The sequence below is a fragment of the Arvicanthis niloticus genome, chromosome 1 (assembly GCF_011762505.2).
Source record: "Arvicanthis niloticus isolate mArvNil1 chromosome 1, mArvNil1.pat.X, whole genome shotgun sequence".
NCBI classification, from domain to species: Eukaryota; Metazoa; Chordata; class Mammalia; order Rodentia; family Muridae; genus Arvicanthis; species Arvicanthis niloticus.
In genome coordinates, this window is record NC_047658.1 from 79,817,104 (window position 1) to 79,836,130 (window position 19,027).

General features: G+C 35.8%; 1 protein-coding gene across 4 annotated transcripts in view; it reads left to right on the forward strand.

Moving 5' to 3' along the window:
• Usp47 (ubiquitin specific peptidase 47) overlaps positions 1-19,027 on the forward strand; it is an 83,546-nt gene that overhangs the window by 40,577 nt on the left and 23,942 nt on the right. For 2 of the 4 annotated variants that reach the window (XM_034494488.2, XM_034494468.2), the window contains 8 exons: positions 1,015-1,160; positions 2,148-2,227; positions 4,520-4,669; positions 11,013-11,108; positions 11,196-11,348; positions 14,155-14,322; positions 16,398-16,457; positions 18,781-18,912. In XM_034494488.2, coding sequence (XP_034350379.1) covers positions 1,015-1,160; positions 2,148-2,227; positions 4,520-4,669; positions 11,013-11,108; positions 11,196-11,348; positions 14,155-14,322; positions 16,398-16,457; positions 18,781-18,912 — 985 coding nt within the window. The remainder of the gene's footprint in view (positions 1-1,014; positions 1,161-2,147; positions 2,228-4,519; positions 4,670-11,012; positions 11,109-11,195; positions 11,349-14,154; positions 14,323-16,397; positions 16,458-18,780; positions 18,913-19,027) is intronic. The other 2 variants (XM_034494496.2, XM_034494478.2) reach the window with 1 other exon arrangement.

Consider the following 19,027-nt stretch of genomic DNA (forward strand, 5'->3'; position numbering starts at 1 on the left):
GAAAATTGAACCCTGGTGCTCTAGAATAACAGCCAGTGCTCTTAACCACTGATCCATCCCATTAATAGCTTTTAAAAAATGTTGTATAGTTGAATATTTGAAACATTTAAAAATGAGAAAATAGTACCACGAGTCCATGTGTACTCATTTCCCAGCTTTGGATGGCCCCAATAGGTAATCTCATCTTTCTGTATCAGTGGTTCCTCACTTGTAGGTCACAAACCCTTGGGGGTGGGGTGTTGGACAACCCTTTCACAGGGATCACACATCAGATATCCTACATATCAGGTAGTTACATTATGATTCATAATAGTGAAATTAAAGTTATGAAGTAGCAATGAAAATACTTTTGGGATTGGGGGTCACCACAACATGAGGAGCTGTCTTAAAGGGATGCACCATTAGGAAGGTTGAGAACCACTGCTCTATATGTAAACTTCCATCCCGATGACTTGGCAGGCAGAGCTTCATTTCATCTGTGATAGAACAGCTCAGTGTTTGAGCTCCTGTGATGGCCACATAACTTTTGAACCATTTGTATAAGTCAGATCCAAACAAGACTCATACATTATAATTGATCAGTATGATTCTTAATTGATTTAATCTGTTTTTAACTTCTTCTGTTCTCCTTTTTAATTCTCTGAAAACGTGTATGTTGAAAGTTGGTGTTACTTGTCATATGTTTTTTTCAGTTTGGGTTTTAATATTTTGTCAGTGAATATTCTATATTTTTTTGTGCGTGAGTTACTTATTAGGACAAAGTTTTCATCAGATTCAGATCTGACCCTTATATTTAAGTGAGCTTTGTCTTTTATTATCAAGACAGGAGCTGCCTTGTACCTTTTGTTTAGTTTTCAATTTGTAAATTAGAGAAAGACTGATTAGATAGTTTTAGTTAATATCCAAATTCTGTGTATTGCCTAGAGTTAAAAATCTTATGTGATAATTTTGTTATTAATTATGTTTTAAAGAATGAAATCATTTGATATAATTAGCATGATCTCATCCTCCTAGGTGGGAATTTGAAGAATCTGAAGAAGATCCTGTGACAAGCATCCCATACCAGCTTCAAAGGCTTTTTGTTTTGTTACAAACCAGCAAAAAGAGAGCAATTGAGACTACAGATGTTACAAGGAGCTTTGGATGGGATAGCAGTGAGGGTAATAACTCTTTTCATGATAACGACTTCTTGTGTTCAGAGACGTCTGGACTGTAGTGCCAGGCCTGTGCAGCACATCACTAACTTAATTCTCTTTACCTGGAACACCTCTTTGCTTTTTGTTTGGAGTTAAAGGAATTTATTTTTAATTTCTTAATATCTGAGAGATAAATTTTAACTAATTAAGATTCTCCTATAATTAAATTTGGTATGTTCTATTTTTAATTAGTTTAAAATTTTTTATAGTTTTTTTTCCAAACATATTTTTGGTCATGATAAAGATACTGGGGGAAAAAAAAAAAACTTCACTAAAAAGGAGCAATTTTTTTTAAGTTTGTAACTTTAAAAAATATTATTTCTTTTTTATTGTTTTTTGAGATTATAGTGTAATTACATCATTTCTCTGTCTTCTTTCTCCTTTCAAACCCTCTTATATTCCTCTCCTTGCTCTCTTTAAAATTCATGACCTCCTTTCTTAGCTGTGTAGTGGTGGCACATTTCTTTGGTCCCAATACTAGGAAGGCAGAGGGAAGTGGATCTCTATAATTCTGAGACCAGCCTGGTCTACAGAGTGAGTTACGGAAGAGCCAGGGCCACACAGACCCTGTCTTGAATAACAAAACAAAAAAATTATGGCCTCTTTTTTCATTAAATGTTATTATAAACATGTCATAGATACATCCATTAGGTCTGGACTCCATACATTTTGATTGGTTCTGGTTTTCTGTCTGATGCAGAGAGGAATGTCCTTAATGTGGGTTGTCTAACATTTCTTTACAATAAAAATTAAAAAGTATTGTAGTACCACAAAGATTATACAACACTGGTTTGATTATTTTCCTGTAACTGTCCTTTCATGACTTCAATATGTCTTCCTATGTTCTTAAAACATCTTAAAATAAACTTGTCCATGTTTGTATTTATGTTGAAACAGTAACACAATGTATACTGTCTGATACTATTTTTAATTAAATTTTATATTAAATAGCTTGGCAACAGCATGATGTACAAGAACTGTGCCGTGTCATGTTTGATGCTTTGGAACAGAAATGGAAGCAAACAGAACAGGTAAATTCTCTGTCTCAAGGTGATGGGACTATGTGTTAAGAAGGCAGTTTGTATCTTAAAATGACTTTTATTTTGTTGGAATGTTTTAAGACTTAGGCATTGGTCTGCTATAGTTGGAAATTAAATTACTAGACTCTCATGTGCTGTTGATTGAGTCTGAAGCATCCTTATCAAACCACTCCAGACCTTGGTTTCCTCATTATCCTAGTTATGGTTTCTGTTGCTGAGATGAAACACCATGACCAAAAAGCACCTTGGGGACGAAAGCATTTATTTGACTTACACTTCCGTATCATAGTCTATCATTGAAGGAAGTCAGGACAGGAATTTAAACAGGGCAGGAACCTGGAGGCAGGAGCTAATACAGAGGCCATGGAAGAATGTTCCTTACTAGCTTGCTCAGCCTGCTCAGAACCCAGAACCCAGAACCCAGAACCCAGAACCCAGAACCCAGAACAATCAGCCCAGGGATGGCGCCACCTACAATGGGCTGGGCTCTTCCCCCATCAATCACTAATTAAAAAAAATACCCTACAAGCTTGCCTACAGCTAGATCTTATGGCGGCATTTCTCAATTGAGGTTCCTTTCTATCTGATGACTCTAGCTTGTGTTGAGTTAATATAAAACTAGCTAGCACATTCATCATCAAAATAATGGAATTTGGTCTATATGAGCAAGAAAATCTTTTTCCACTCAAAATGTATATTGTTGGGAGGGTAGATTTTGAGTAAGTAGTTTTTCCTTTTTTAAAAATAAATGATAATCTGTACCATATTATAAAGTATATTCATCAAGCTTTATATTCATCTTGACCAGTCAGGTATAGTCATATGCTTTGACATTTAAGGTCCTTATTTATCTGACCTAACTCACTGAGTGGCTTGGCCCTGTGGGATTCCATGTGAATGAGAGTATAGACTGAGTATAATAGGACAGCCCAGAGATGAAAGAGGAAGAGGTCCTAAGGTGGCAGGCACAAGGACCTGACCTTTGATTGGAATATTCCAATGGCTTGGAAGAGAATCTTTTAAACAATAGCTGCAACCCATTTGTACATTCTGAAATTAGGCCTATACCTGAACTTTTAAAAGATGAATAGAAAATATATAAGAGAATTTATAAATAGGAATTTGTTGTAACTGTTGATTTGTAAAACAAAAATTTGTGGGAAAATACCAGATTTTTTTTTAGCACACTAGTTTGAATCAAAATCCCAGATGCAGAAGACCTGACTGAGGCAGGAAAATGAAGAAGGGTCCATCAAGTCAGTTGTATTAGAGTAGGCAGCTTTGGTGGATCCATTCTGAAGGTGTGTAGAAAAAGACGTAAATTTATGAGGAAGGAAACTATTAGTATGTTTTCTCTCTGATCTATTTTTCACTTGAGAAATGATTTAAAAAAAAAAAAAAAAAAACATTTAAACAACCTGGTGATTTCTCTGTGTAACCCTATGGGATTGAGTAATTTTATATAAATGGTATTAGGGGCTGTTTCTTCTTCATAGGTCTGAAGTTACCCTTCCTCCTTGTTCACATTCCTCTCTGTGAGTCAGCACTTCATTAAGATCAGCTGAGGCAGCCCTACTGACTTTCTAAAATTTGGTAACAAGAATCTTAAAGCAAGACATTCATATGAAAGGTCATTACTTAGGGAATTACTTGCCTACTTTGAGTCAGCAGAGCCCCAGTTGGCTGTGGGAAGTAGGTGAGATGTGTTCTTTTAGACTAGGATATTTTGAGGAGATTAATTCTAAGGTATTGTTTGAATTTTTGTATCTTACATTCTTTAAATTGTTTTGTGTTTATTATTAAAATTAAAATTTTTGTTTGCCCGAGTTAGCAGTGGAATTTTATAAATCAGAATAAACTGTGAAACTAGTAGTATTTGTGTAAGGCATTCAGAACACAGATAGCTCCTTAGCTCTGTAACAACTTGCCTGATAAGTGTGGATTAGGATCCAGTCTAAGGAAAAAGAACAGAGTGGTTGATAGTTGATCTCATCACAATCTGTTTTACTACTTGAGAATTTTGAGAGTATTGAAATAGTTAATTATATACATTTTGTCTTAAATTAGTGGTAATTAATTTTATCAATTTCTTTTTCAGGTGATTTTTTTTCAATTGTCAATTTTGTTCCTTAAGATTTTAGATATTTACTATATAGGCTTTCTAAAACTTAAAAAAAAATCAATATTGTTTTGTGTCTCTTCTAATACCAAAGATTATATATTGATACAACTTAAAATTGCTTGTAGCAAGGAACATTTTTAAAATGTGGATGTTGTTTTTAGGCTGATCTTATAAATGAGCTGTACCAAGGCAAACTGAAAGACTATGTGAGGTGTCTGGAATGCGGTTATGAAGGCTGGAGAATTGACACGTATCTTGATATTCCACTGGTCATCCGCCCTTATGGGTCTAGCCAAGCATTCGCTAGTGTGGTATGTACCTTCCAGATGACTGGATATTTACAGATAACACACACACCAATCTACACTTATATATTAAATATACATATATACATACAACACTGATGATTGTGTGTTCTGTTTGCTAAGCCACAGAATTAAGGATATGTTAGTCAGGTTAACCTGGAGTTTTTCAGACAAGTATATGAAGTGCTATTTAAAATTTTAGTATTTTTCCTTTAATCTAAAATGTGTGATGTAATTAGTTTCATGTTTAAATAAACAATAATATTTAAGGTTAAAACATGAATGAAGTAAGCAGTATCCAAATTTAACATCTATAATCATCTTTTTAACATTTTTGATCACCTCTTAAGACTTTTAGCATGATTTCAGACTTAGCAATCAGTGCTAAGATCTCTTACAATTAAAAAAAGGTCTTTTCTCATTCATTATGGAATTATCTTTTAATTGTTTCAGCTGATACTACATGTCTCATCTTCATTGTATTCATAGTAGCCAGTGTTCAAGCACTTTGCTGTGCTGTAGCTTGTAGGCACTCATTTTCACAAGACTCACTAGATCCTCTTGGAACACAGGGAATTGTGCACCTGTAACTTTTTTTTTTTTTGAAAGATAGAAGACATATTGTAAATGTTCCAGAAATTTCTGTAGTTGAGAAATTTTTTATAGTTATTTTATTTGTACTTCTTTCTCTGTGGCACACATACTTGCTAATATTTCAAGGTACATGGAGATTCTGAGGAACACAGATTGAAAGATGTCTAATATATTAAGGTCTAGGACAAATGTAGTAGATTTTCCTTCCTTGCCAAGTCTTCTAAATTATATTTGAACCAAAGTTATAATGCTGTCTAATACGATTTTTTAGTACAAGTAGAAGAAATATTTCAGCCAGTTGTCTATAAATGGGATAGGGCATAAAAACATAGGGGCAGTTGGATACTTAGAAGTGATAGAAGGATGGTGTTGATACACCTGATAACTAGGGCAATGATCAAGAAGGAACAGGACTCAAGCGTACTCTGGGTACAGCAGTAGAATTTATTTTAAATGTTTAACCCTTGGAAGGCACAAAAAAGTAAACAGGAACAATAACCAAAAAAAAATATACAAATCTGAAAATAATATGGCCACCTTAGTTGCATGTGGGTAAATATATCAACTTAGAAATAGTAGATTTTTAAAAACACAATCCAATAATATGTTGTCCAGAAGGAATTAAATGCATGCACATATGAGATGGTCAGAAGTGGTGTGTCATACAAATATTCATCAGAAGAAATCAGGAATGGCTGTGTATTGGGCAGATAAGGGCTGGTTTAGAACATTTCCGTACCATCAAGACAACAATACTAAACGTATATGCACCAAGTAACAGCCGCAAAGTGCATGAAGAAATAGCTTCTTTAGAAAACACATAAGAACTATTTTTTTTTCTAGTCATAGTTGGAGATTTCAGTACCCTATTCCTTCAACAATTGATAAGCAAAACAACTATAACAGAATGTCAAAGAAGTTATAGAAGAATCCAACAGCACCATCATTTGATAGAAATCTAATTGACATCAAATGTTCCATCCAGCTATAAAGTACACATTTAAATGCCCATAAAATACAGTCCAGATAGGCCAAAGCTTAGGCTGTTAAAGTTCTCTTAAATTTTTTAATCACATTATGTGATTTCCAACCACAGTGAAGTTGGCATAGATACCACTAACAGAAAAAATAGGAAAATAACCAAATACTTGAAATCCCATGTGAAAGAGATGAAGCGACTAAAGGCTAAAAGAACATTTACATATCATGTACCAGACAAAGGAATGTCTAAGACATAAAAAATTTTAAAGCGTCAAGTTTTGTTGTTTTAATTGTAAAAATCCACTTAGAAAATTAGCAAAGGGCCAGGCAATGGTGGTGTGCACCTTTAATTCCAGCACTTGGGAGGCAGAGGCAGAGATACCTCTGGGAGTTCAGGGACAGCTGGGTATATAGAATGAGTTCCAGGACAGCCAGGGCTACACAATAAAACCCTGCGTCAAAAAAAGGAAGGAAGGAAGGAAGGAGGGAGGGAGGGAGGGAGGGAAAGGAGGGAGGGAGGGAAAGGAGGGAGGGAGGGAAAGGAGGGAGGGAAAAAGAGAGAGGAAGGAAGGAAGGAAGGAAGGAAGGAAGGAAGGAAGGAAGGAAGGAAGGAAGGAAGGAAAAGAAGAAAAAAAGAAGAAGAAAACAAAGAAAATTAGCAAAAGACTTCAGCAGCACCAGCATTTCATTAGATGGGACATTCAGAAATAAACGATAAGCATGGTTATTAGTCAAGTAGAAAATCTCAATAGGAATTTTAAGAACTGTTGTAACTCAATGAAAAATGAAATTACAACATCAAATTTTAAGACACAGGTGACACAATTTTGAAAAGAAAACTTACAACACTGAATAGGTCATTTAAGAAGTAAGTTTCAAGTCAATAATCTTAAAGATTCACCTAACTTGGAAAAAGGAAAGTGGAAGACACCCAGTAAAAGCAATTATATAAAAGAGCAGAAAACAGTGGAAAAAAAAAAAAAGAAGTGTAGAGATAATTGGTAAAGCATTTTGTTCTTTAAAACAGTAGGTTCTACAATACTATATAGCAAAACAGAAAAAGAGATGACAAAAATTCCGAGCATTGGGGATGAAAAAGATGTCACTCACTAGTTACATAACACAAACTGCAACTCACCAAGTGCAAATTAGTTTCTTTCAATGGAGCTATTAACTCCACAACTGAAATGTTTTAGAAAAGGAAATTTTCAAGTCTCAATTGTTTCACAGGGCACTTGTACTAAACATTTTAAGAACAAAATATGAATTCAAAATAGTCTTTTCTTAAAAGGAAAGAAAAATTCTTCCGTTTGTTTTACAGAGCCTTGGTGTCTAGACTATCTTGAGCAATGATGTTTGCTCTCAGCAGTTTGTTCAGTGCCTAAGTCAGTTAAGCAGGGGAAGCAAGAACAAAGATGACCTGCTCCTGGTTTTTAATATACACAATCGTATAGAAAATCCTGAGGCAGATTTAAAACAAGCAGATAACAAGCTAATAAGATTTTAGGCCATAAGAAAAACATTCAAAAGTCATTGTATTTTAGGGTACTAGTAATGAATAGGTGAAAATGAAATTTAAAATATAGGACTGCTTTTAGTCCTGAAAAAAGTACAAGTGCAAATGCAAATGAAAAACAGCAACAACAACAACAAAAGTCCACATATATTAGATTTTCTGTACAGAAAACTGGGAAAGATGTTTAAGTGGAGAAACACATTGGTTGGAAATTCAGCATAGTAAAGACACCATTTCTTCTGAAGTTACATGGTTGTAATCAGTTCTTATTGAAGGCCATCAAGACTTTTATGTAACACATATTTAAGTGCAGTAGAATAGCCAGAATACTTTTTTTTAAAAAAAAAGAACAAGTGGAAGGAACAGATCTACCTAAATTAGACTAAATGCTACTTAGCAATAAAAAGCCTTTCATATTCCTGTAGTCATCAGGATGCTTTGGTATTAGCAAAGGTATGATTGAACAGAAAACCCAGAAATAGATTCATACAAATACGCCCAACGACTTTTTGATGGACATAGAAATAATTCAGGAAAGGTAGGATGGAATGTTCAAGTAATGGTGCTGACTGGCTGTCATTAATGTCTGATTCATGCCAATGAACCTTGACTCTTAGCTCACACCTTCCTCAAATAGTAATTCAGAATGGACATAAGACTTAAATATAAAATGTGAAAGCTTTAGTAAAAACAAAATCATATATAAATCCAGACATCAGAAGAACTGTAAGGTTTAATGTCAGAAATATAATTCAGAAAATTAAAAGTATTTACTCCTGAAATAGAATATTTGTACATCATATATCTGACCAAGGAATATTTAAAATATATAATTTCAAGCCATCAGTTTTGTTTTATTTTTTAATCTCACAGTCTATTTAGAAAATTGGCAAAAGACATTACTAGCATTTCATCAGAGTGGGCATTCCTATGCCAGAATCAGAAAAGATATTCTCAGTCAACTAGCTATTAAGGAAATGTAGATTTTACAGTGAAGATCTTACTTCCTTCCACTAGGACAGTTAACAGTACAAATCACTACAGTGACTGAGCTAGTAAAGTGTTAGCCATGCAAGTGTGAGAACGTGATTTTTGATCCCAGAGCTCACATAGAAGTTGAGCATAGAGAGATACATGCCAGTACTTAAAGTGCTGGAGAGATGGAGAAAGGAGGTTACCTTATGCTTATTAGCAAGATACCTAAGGTTTGCTAGCTGGCCAGTCTAGTCAAAGCGGGTGGGCCCATGGTCAGTAAGAGACTCTGTTTCTAAAATTAAGGTGAAGAACGATTGAGGAAGACTTGCAACATTGACTCTTCTGTATAAAGATAGACACCTATACACATACATGAACACATAGATTCACACACACAAAATAGTTAATGGAATTTAAAACTGCTCACAATGCAGAGAAACTGGGTTACATTGCTTGTATAAATGTAAATATTACAGATTATCTTTATGAAACTGAATATGGAATTGACACAATTCCCAGTAATTGTATTCTAGGCCATTTATCCAAAAGAAGTAAATTCATATTCCTATAAAAACTTGTACATTAATACTGGTTGCATTTTTATTTTTAATATTCAAAAGTAAGTAAGATGAGATTTGCCTTAACAAGTAAATGATTGAACAGATTCTTATATTATAATCTGTAGATACCAGTGAGCAGTAATTTGAATGAATACAGAAAGAAATGAAGCTGGATAGAATAAGCCAGTCACAAAAGTTGGCATTCTGTCTGATTTTATTTGCATAAAGTTGGTCATGTAAATGTTTTTTGTGACTACAGTTTAGAACTGCACCACTGTTGATCATTACTAGAGTTATCGAATTTGTTCAATTCCTGTCTTTATATAGAAACTATTTAATGCCTTTGCTGTCCTGTGGGATAAAGGACCCAACACAAATAATAAATACACAGAACTAACTTAATACACAGACTGGGGCAAACAGTGATTTGAGAATGTTTGAATGAGGAAGGAGGATCATGTTAATGTCCCCATCACCATTTTGATGTTCTGTAGTTTGTAAAATGTCATTCTTAGGAAACAGGACAATGTATACAGAGTATCTTTGGGTAATATCAATTCTTTCAAGTAAGTGCAAATTTATAATTATCTTAGAAATGAAAATGAAAAAAGGACAGATGAGTGGCTTAGATAAAGATGTTTTGAGTTCTTTCCCTAACTCAGCAAAGAGTCTCACAGAGATGCCTGAGTATAACCATCTGTAAGGAGACAGGTTGCTTTGCAGCTGTGTGTCACTAACAAAAATTGCTCATAGCATCAGAGATGTAGGAGATAGTGCTCAGTGTGTTGTTCCAGTTCTTATTATTTGTAAAGCCTAGAAATACTGGTTTCCCTATTCTAAACAAAGCAAATGTTAAGTAGTGAAGAAAAATGGATCTGTGGAGAATACCGATAGGCCAACAGTGAGAAGATGGGGACCATACTATGTTTCTTCTGATTGCACTTGTGCCTAGATTATGTGCTATAAAATTGTAATGATTCTGGCTTTGTATTTGCTAGGCTAAGAATGTAAGAATTCTCCTTGTTTCACTTTGACCTCTGAAAAATACAGTCTACAACTATGTGAGCAGTTAAATTGTTCATAGTATGTGAGGGGGGGAATGGCCTATGTAAAGCAAAGCTCATCACCATAGAATGATAGTCAGTTTGGAGCTAACTTGGAAGCATAATTTGTTAATAGCTTAACATAAAACTGTAGCTTAACAAGAAGCAGTCCTTTTCTGTTCTGTGTGCTAACAACAGCATGGCGTTGGTAACATTTTGTTCCCTTTCATGGCTCAGGATCTGCCTACTTTCTAAAGACTTTTCCTTTCTGTATCATTCAGTCCAATACCACAGTGTAAAAAGTCAATAAGAAATTAGGTAGAAGTGGGGTGGTGGTGGCGCACGCCTTTAATCCCAGCTAGCACTTGGGAGGCAGAGGCAGGCGGATCTCTATGAGTTCCAGGACAGCCAAGGCTACTTAGTAAAATCCTGCCTTGAAAAACTTTAAAAAAAAAAAAAAAAAAAAATAGAAATGGTTGGAATATAAAATACTGACAAAAGCAATTTTTATAAAGAATGAAATAACATAATTTTATTATAACTTTTAATGATAATTATAATAATATTTTGCTGCTCATTTTGTTCTAATCATTTCATTCATAGCAATTTTGGTGATTTTGGTCACAGTTTTAAACAGTGTTTGAAGTAATTGTAAAACAATTACTTTTTTTTCTAACTAGGAAGAAGCACTGCATGCATTTATTCAACCAGAGATCTTGGATGGCCCAAATCAGTATTTTTGTGAACGTTGTAAGAAGAAGTGTGATGCTCGTAAGGTAAGAGACTTGTAAATTTTATTATGTCTGAGATGATAATCAGTATTCTATCTGTTTGTCCCCCTAACCACACTTGCTTCTTTTTAGGGTCTTCGGTTTTTGCATTTCCCCTATCTGCTGACCTTACAGTTGAAAAGGTTTGATTTTGATTACACAACCATGCATAGAATTAAACTGAATGATCGTATGTCATTTCCGGAGGAGCTGGATATGAGCACATTTATTGACATTGAAGATGAGGTAAATACTACATTTACTTGTTATGCTTTTCATTATACACTTTATATTTTTGTTTTTATTTTTAAACTACTTTATGTATATGAGTGTTTTGCCTGAATATATGTCTATGTGTTGCATGTGTGCATGATGCCCTTATCAGCCAGAAGAGGGTGTTGGATCCTTTGAAATTAGAGACAGTTGTGAGCCACTATGTGGAGGCTAGGAATCAAACCCTGGTCCTCTGGGAAAGCAGCCAGTTTTCTTACCACTGAGCCATCTTCCCAGCCCCTATTTAATTTTAGAAGAGTTGTATGAGATGAGTTAAGATTGATGATGAAGTATTCTCATGTGGTCCGAATAGCATAAGCTCTTTAAGAGACAAAAGGGTTTCACCTCTGAGATTCTCTCTTGGATTTGGATTAAAATCTTGTTTCATAGTTCCTTTATTATTGAAATTGTATTATAGCTGGATTTCTGATCTTTACTACACCTGGTGCAAATATATGTGAGTGAATGAACAAAGTAACCTTACTGTGTTCTATTTGTGCTAATACGCTTTTCAAGAATTAAGGTACTTGGTTACCCCCCACATAAGGTTTGCTAGCTCTTAAATTAACAAAGTTACAAAAACAAACATACAAGAGGTTTTATCTATTACTCTTTGATTTTATTTTTTGTTTTAACTTGGAACTTTAAACAGTTTAAACATGGGCTTTTGATGAATACAGGAAAGATTTATCAGTTTCTTTCTACTCATTGACCTCCAAGGGTTTTCTAGCTTTAATATACATATACATACATACATACATACATACATACATACATACACACACATATAATTATAAATTTATATATATTAAATTATGAATTTATATATATATATAAATTAAATTCCTGCTTCTTTTTGGATGCTCTCCTGATTGCATTGTGTGAACTATTTTCAATCAGAAAGGGTAGTTGTTACAGGGTAACAACTGTAAGAGTTTTGTGTGTTGTTTCCTGATGGAACTGAATACTAGTTGTAAAATCTGCCTTCTTCCGGGTGCTCAAATATAAGTGTAAATAATCACCATGTTTCATTTAGTATTAGGGTTAGGATTACTTAACCCTTAGGGGTTACTGTTACTGTGATGAAACACCAAAAGCAAGTTTGGGAGAACAAACTGTCCATCACTGAAGAAAATCAGGGTAGAAACCTAAAGGCAGGAGCTGATGCAGAGGCCAGAGAGGAGTGCTGCTTACTGGCTTGCTCTTTGTGGCTTGCTCAGCCTGCTTTCTTATAGAACCTTGGACTACCAGCCTAGGGATGGCACTGCCCACTGTGGTCCAGGCTTTCCTGGAGGCTTGCCTACAGCTTGATCTTACAGAAGTATTTTCTCAATTGAGGCTCCTCTCTGATGACTATAGCATGTGTCAAATTGACATAAAACTAGCCAGTGTAGTATTTGTGTGAGTGTGGTGAAAACAGTGAGTTCGATAAGCAAGAAAACAACGTTTTCTGCACCTCATCTGTGTTGTGCCAATCAGTGTTGGAGAGGGGGTTCTTTGTCTTTGTGCTGACAGGCTTTAACCACTTCACTTTTGTTTTTTGAGACAGGGTTTCTCTGTATAGCCCTGGTTGTCCTGTACACCAGGCTGGCCTTAAACTCAGAAATCTGCCTGCCTCTGCCTCCCAAGTGCTGGAACTAAAGGCGTGCACCCCCACTGTCCGGCTTCCTCATCAAATTCTTACTTAAGTGTAGCTGAAGATCTGATTGGTGTTTTGTATATTCCTGACATATTTGTTGTAAAGGGAAACTTATCCTTGAGGAAAGAAATACAGGTTTTGCTTATTTGCTTGAAATTTGAGTAGTTTTTTTTTCTTTTCTTTTTTTTTTTTTAAATCTAGTTGGTTGGTTAGTCGGTTTGGGATTTTTTTTGTTTTGGTCTTTTTGAAACAGAGTCTTGTTATACGTTTATAGCTGGCCTGAAATTGTCAGTTCTTATGCCTCAGTATCCCAAATGCTGGGATGACAGGTGTGTGCTGCCATGCTCATCTTGCAGTTCTGGAGAAGATTTTTTACCTTCAATTTTGTCTTGAATCAAATGTCCTTAAAGGAAGAAGACTGCACTGGGAACTAGATGATATACTTAGAAAAATGTTTTTACCAACAACAAAAGTTATTCTTGTTGTGTGTTACTTGGTGGTTTCAAGAACTTACTTATAAACATTAAAGGCTTTCATCTTAAAGAAATCTAATTTCTATTAATAAAAAGATTGTAGGTATGTATATAAATTATTAAAGAAAAGGAGAAGAAAGGGTTGTTTGGAGTTTCTAACAAATGGAATTCTTCAGCTTAAGTCTTGAGACTGTAAATTGAAAGCAGTCAGGCATATCCCTGCACTGAGAACAGCAGACTCTAAAGTTCTCATGGACAGATGGATAGCTTACTTCATCTTCTTCTATAACACAGTAATCAAGAGAATGTTTTGTTGAGATTGGGAATAAATGATTCTGTTTGGGGCTTAGGGTAGTTGCTGTCTCATGTTGCTGCAGGAAATACTAATTTTTCTATTGTTACTTTGTAGCAGTAATCATAAATGGGGTTTAATATAATTGAAAATCTCTATTTGCAGTGTTAAAATTTTATGAACAATAGAAATACTTTGAGTGTATTTTTTCAGTTGTTTAACTTAAGATCTGAGTTTAAAAGAAAACAAATTTACTTAAAATGAAATAAATGCTTCTCTTAATCAGAACATGTTAAATTAGGCAAACATGGTAAAAAAAAAAACAGGCATATTCTTTATTTGGCTTAAGATATTAAGATAACTGTAACTTCTCAGAAATCTCCTCAGACTGAAAGTTGCACTGATAGTGGAGCAGAAAATGAAGGTAGTTGCCACAGCGACCAGATGAGCAATGATTTCTCCACGGATGATGCTGTTGATGAAGGGATATGTCTGGAGAGCAGTACTGGGAGTGAGAAGATTTCCAAACCTGGCCTGGAAAAGGTACTTTCGATGATGTTTGTTGGAATTAGGTGCTGATCATGCTGAGCAAGGGGTCCACCAGAGAGCTATACCCCTAGTTTCTGCATGCTTTAACTGAGAGAGAGAATATAGTAATTTTTGAAGTTCTGTATTATTTTGTGCTTTGTTTTTGATAATGAAGACTTTTAAATGTTTTTGTGCTGGGTATAATCATAATTGTATTTTGGGAAACACTACTTCCTACTTCTTAGGAGACTGTACTGTGTTGAAAATTATACCATGTTAGAATGAGTGCTACCTTGGCCCTTAGGATTGAGCAAGTCTCCAAATCCTTTGTCTTCACTGAGTTTGCTCATAGAGGAAATTAAGAGTGTTTGGCTTGATATGTTACATTTTAAGAATTCTAACAGTGGTACACTTCTGAAACACTTAATACCAGAGCTGGCCTTAAGTTAAGGAAAGCCAAATTCTTTGTTGGCTTTCCTCTCCTTTCTATATCGGTCATTAGAAGTTGTAGAAAATAATGCTCTTTTTTAAATTATGATCTAGAAACTGAAGAACTGTATGTCTGGGGTGGGATTTTCTTTCACCATATCAGTGATTTTAAGGTTTTTTTTTTATCAAGCCATTCTTTTACAGCCATGTAATCTGCTTTATTAAGAGTATAATTTTCTATAAAAAAATCATGAGCATAGCATAAGTAAAAAAATCATTAACTTTTCTCAAGTCACTGAATCATTAAATATAAAGATTTGGGGCAATATTCAAGAATGAAGTATTACAGCATGAATCTGTTTTGAGATCAGGGCCACTCTTCTTGCCACCATCTCCACTATCCTTGACTTTTAAAGTCACCACCCCCATTCAGGGAAGAGAGCTGAGTGGAGATTGCTGTGCAGTGATTAATGCAGCAGACATAGTGCAGCTCCATGAATGATAAGGCAGCACCCTTGTCTTGTCCCTGTCTTAGGAAAATACTTCAGTGTAACTGTTAGTAATATATTGTACCTGAGAACCCTCGCTCTCAGTATAGGCGGAGTTGCCTTTACTAGTAATATGATACCTATAATTCTAATTTTAAAAGATCTACAAATATACCACCATACTTATCTAGAACTTGCAACCTCAGAATTTTTCAGAAACATAATTGGGTGGCAGAGTTGCTAATTACAGTAAAACTTAAAAATGTGTTACTAGTAACTAGTTGATAAATGCCTGGAATCCCAGCACTTGGGTGGCAGAGGCAGTAGTATCTCTTTGAATAACAAGTTCCAACCAGCAGTTGCTACTGAGTAAGCCCTGTTTCAAACAATAATAAATGATGTTCTTAGCACGAATTCTAGATTGTAGATAAATTTTGAAACCCGCCTATTATTTTGATTAATCTTAGTTTTGGCAATAAAATTTGAACTACTCAAGTTTTCAGAATTTATTCAGAAGTTTCATTATTTAATAATTATAGTCAGTTTAAAGTTAGGACAAACTGAGATGTGCTGATACTTGATTTTGGAAGGCCCCAGTATTTTCTAAGCAAAGAATAAAGGAAGAAAGTATACTTATCTAGCATGCCTGATTTGTTCCCTGGTGCTACCAAATAAAGAAAGAGCTTCTTCAGAAAAATGAATGAGATCTAACAGGCCTATACAGTAAGGAATACATGTGATCCCAGGTGTAGGATGAAGGTCAGAGAATTGGCTGCAGGTTTGAGGCTAGTCTGGTCTAACATAGTTTGTTCCAGTCCAGAAAGGGTTGCAAAGTGAGACCCTCTCAAAGACTTAAAAATAACAAAAAAAAAAGTTTCAGAGTCTACGATGACAAATGGGTCTTTCTAACCTTTTGTGTCATAACCTTTCCTAGAGGCTCTATTTCTTTTAAAAATTATTTGACTTGATGTATATGAGTATTTTGCCTGCATGTCTGTACACCATGTATATATCTGGTACCCTCAAAGACTGAAGAGGATCTCTAGAGTTAAAGGCAGTTGTGAGCTGGTATGTGAGTGCTGGGAACTGAATCTAGGTCCTCTGGAAAAGCAGCCAGTGCTTTTCCAATGAGCCATCTCCAGCCCTGGGAACTCTTATTTTTATTCACTCCAGGTAGAGATGGCGGAGGCAGACCAGAGAAAGGATTCCATCCAATTCCAGCTTGGTGAACCAGTGAGTTTACTGTACTTCTTTAATGGAGCATGATGACTCTTAGGCCACTCTATCACCAAAAAGCCCACTCCAGCGTGGGTAGCAGATTAGAAGAGAGTCTCCCTTCTCAGCACCTGGTTACTACTGTTTATATAACCTGAGCCTCTAAGTTGATAGCATTCTTGTGTTTGGAGGTGGTTGTGGAGTTTTTAAGAAATATATGTATGTCTTAATTAGATTTTCTATTGCCATAAAAAAAAAAAAAAAAAAACAAAACACTGTGACCATGGCAACTCTTATAAAGGATAACATTTCATTGGGCTGGCTTACAGTTTTCCATTGTCATCATGCCAGGAAGCATGGTGGTATGCAGGCAGACACAGTGCTAGAAAAGGAGCTGAGAGTTCTACATCTGGATCTGCAGGAAGCAGGAAGAGACAGTCAAACTAGGCAACCTGTCTTGAGCATTTGCAACCTCCAAACCCACCCCCGGTGACACATTTTCTTCAACAAAGTTACACCTACTCCAACAAGGCCATACCTCCTAATAATGCCAGTCTCTATGGGCCTATGGGGACCAATTGCATTCAAACCACCTCTCTCTATCCCTCTCTGTCTCTGTCTCTTTCTGTCTTTCTGTCTTTCTGTCTGTCTGTCTGTCTCTGTCTCTCTCTCTCTCTCTGTCTCTCTCTCTGTGTGTGTGTGTGTGTGTGTGTGTGTGTGTGATGCATGTATGTATGTGTACCGTGTACATGCCTGATACCTATGGACCCCAAAAAAGGGTGGTTGTGATCTATAGTGTAGGTGCTGAGAACCAAACTTGGATCCTCTGCAAGAGCCTCAAGAGCTCTGTAATCTCCTCACCTCAGACCTGTCTCTCCACCTCTCTTGTGAGTTCCATATAAGCCTTCTGTGCTGTTATATCTTCCTTTCTATTATGTATTGTTTGTTTGTTTGTGGTTTTTGAAACGGTATCACTTTATGGTCCAGACTGGCCTTGAATTCTCAACTGTTGTCCTCTAGCCTCTTAAGTGCTAAGATTACAGGCCTGAGCTACCATATCTGGTTGTTCCCTGTTGATTTTACAGATAAAAATACTGGTTGCCAGGGTCGCTAGTATTACTAATTGTTTTTAGGGGGTGTAAAGTACCAAAGCTTCTAAAAGAAAAAGCAATTCAAGCTATTGTGGAGGTACATGTCTTATAATTCTAGCACTTAGAAGGCAAGTCTAGACGAGTCAAAAGTTTGAGGCCTACCCTAGGCAGCATAGTGGGTTCAAAGCCACTTGGGCAACTTAGACCCTATCTCAAAATGAAAAATAGCAAAGAGGAGCAGGCATATAGCCACATGCTAGAACACTTGCTAGCATCTGTGAGTTCAGTCTCTACCACCAACAAAAGACTGAAGAAAAAGAGGAAAGGTTGTTAGTGTATTATAGACAGCAGCAGGCATGTTCAGAGCAGAACACCCATAAACTGATTTATTACTGAAATAGCAACAGTTCTGGATTTAGGGGAGAGGTGTGGATGTGGATGCACACAATGTCTCTTCTATGGAGACTTGTCTATCCTAAAATTCACTGTGTGGATTAGGCTGGCCTTAAACTCACAGAGTTATGTCAGCTTCTGCCTCCCAGGTGCTATAATTTAAACTGTAAGCCACCATGCCTGGCTTGAACTGAGTATTAATAGATGCCAAATTTAATACGTTACTTATCAAAAATACTGCATGAGTACATTAGAAGATACTTCAAATTAGTGTCAGAAATAAAGTTTTATTTAAAGGGAAAAAAGCAATGAGTTGGTGATTTCTTTCTTTTATGGTTTTGGGTTGTTTTTGTTTTTGTTTTTGTTTTTGTTTTTTTTGTTTTGTTTTTGAGACAGGGTCTCTCTGCATAACCTTGGCTGTCCTGGAACTCTGTAGACCAGGCTGACCTCAAACTCAGAGATCCACCTGCCTCTGCCTCCCAAGTGCAGGGATGAAAGGTGTGCACCACCACTGCCTGGCTGATAATTTCTTGATATTGACTATGCAAATTAAAACAGCCTTCTATTTAGTACATACTTCACAAAAATTGCAGACTATTATTTTTCATAAATAATCAAGCATATGTTTACAGACAGATTCAGTTCCAAAGATCACAGGACAGCATAATATAAATATGAAGGATGAAACTGTCACATACTAATGATTTTGGTGACTTACCATTTTAATGTTTCCTAAGGGAAAAGTTAGTTTACAAAGGATAGCTAGCATGTTATGTTACTCTGCAACCATAGGATATAGAGTTTCAAATGAGGGTTTATTATAGCCTTCTCTTCCAAACTTTTTCTTCTCTCTTTAGAACTCCCTGATGTACGAGCTCTTCTCCGTGATGGTGCATTCAGGGAGTGCTGCTGGAGGACACTATTATGCTTGCATAAAGTCTTTCAGTGACGATCAGTGGTACAGTTTCAATGACCAACATGTGAGCAGGGTAAGACTCCTGAGGTGGAGAAGTTAACTCAATGGCAGCGGGTTTATTCAGAGTCGAGATACCTATGGTGGTGTGTCTCAAGTTCCCATTGAACCAGTCTTTCATTGTTAGAAGT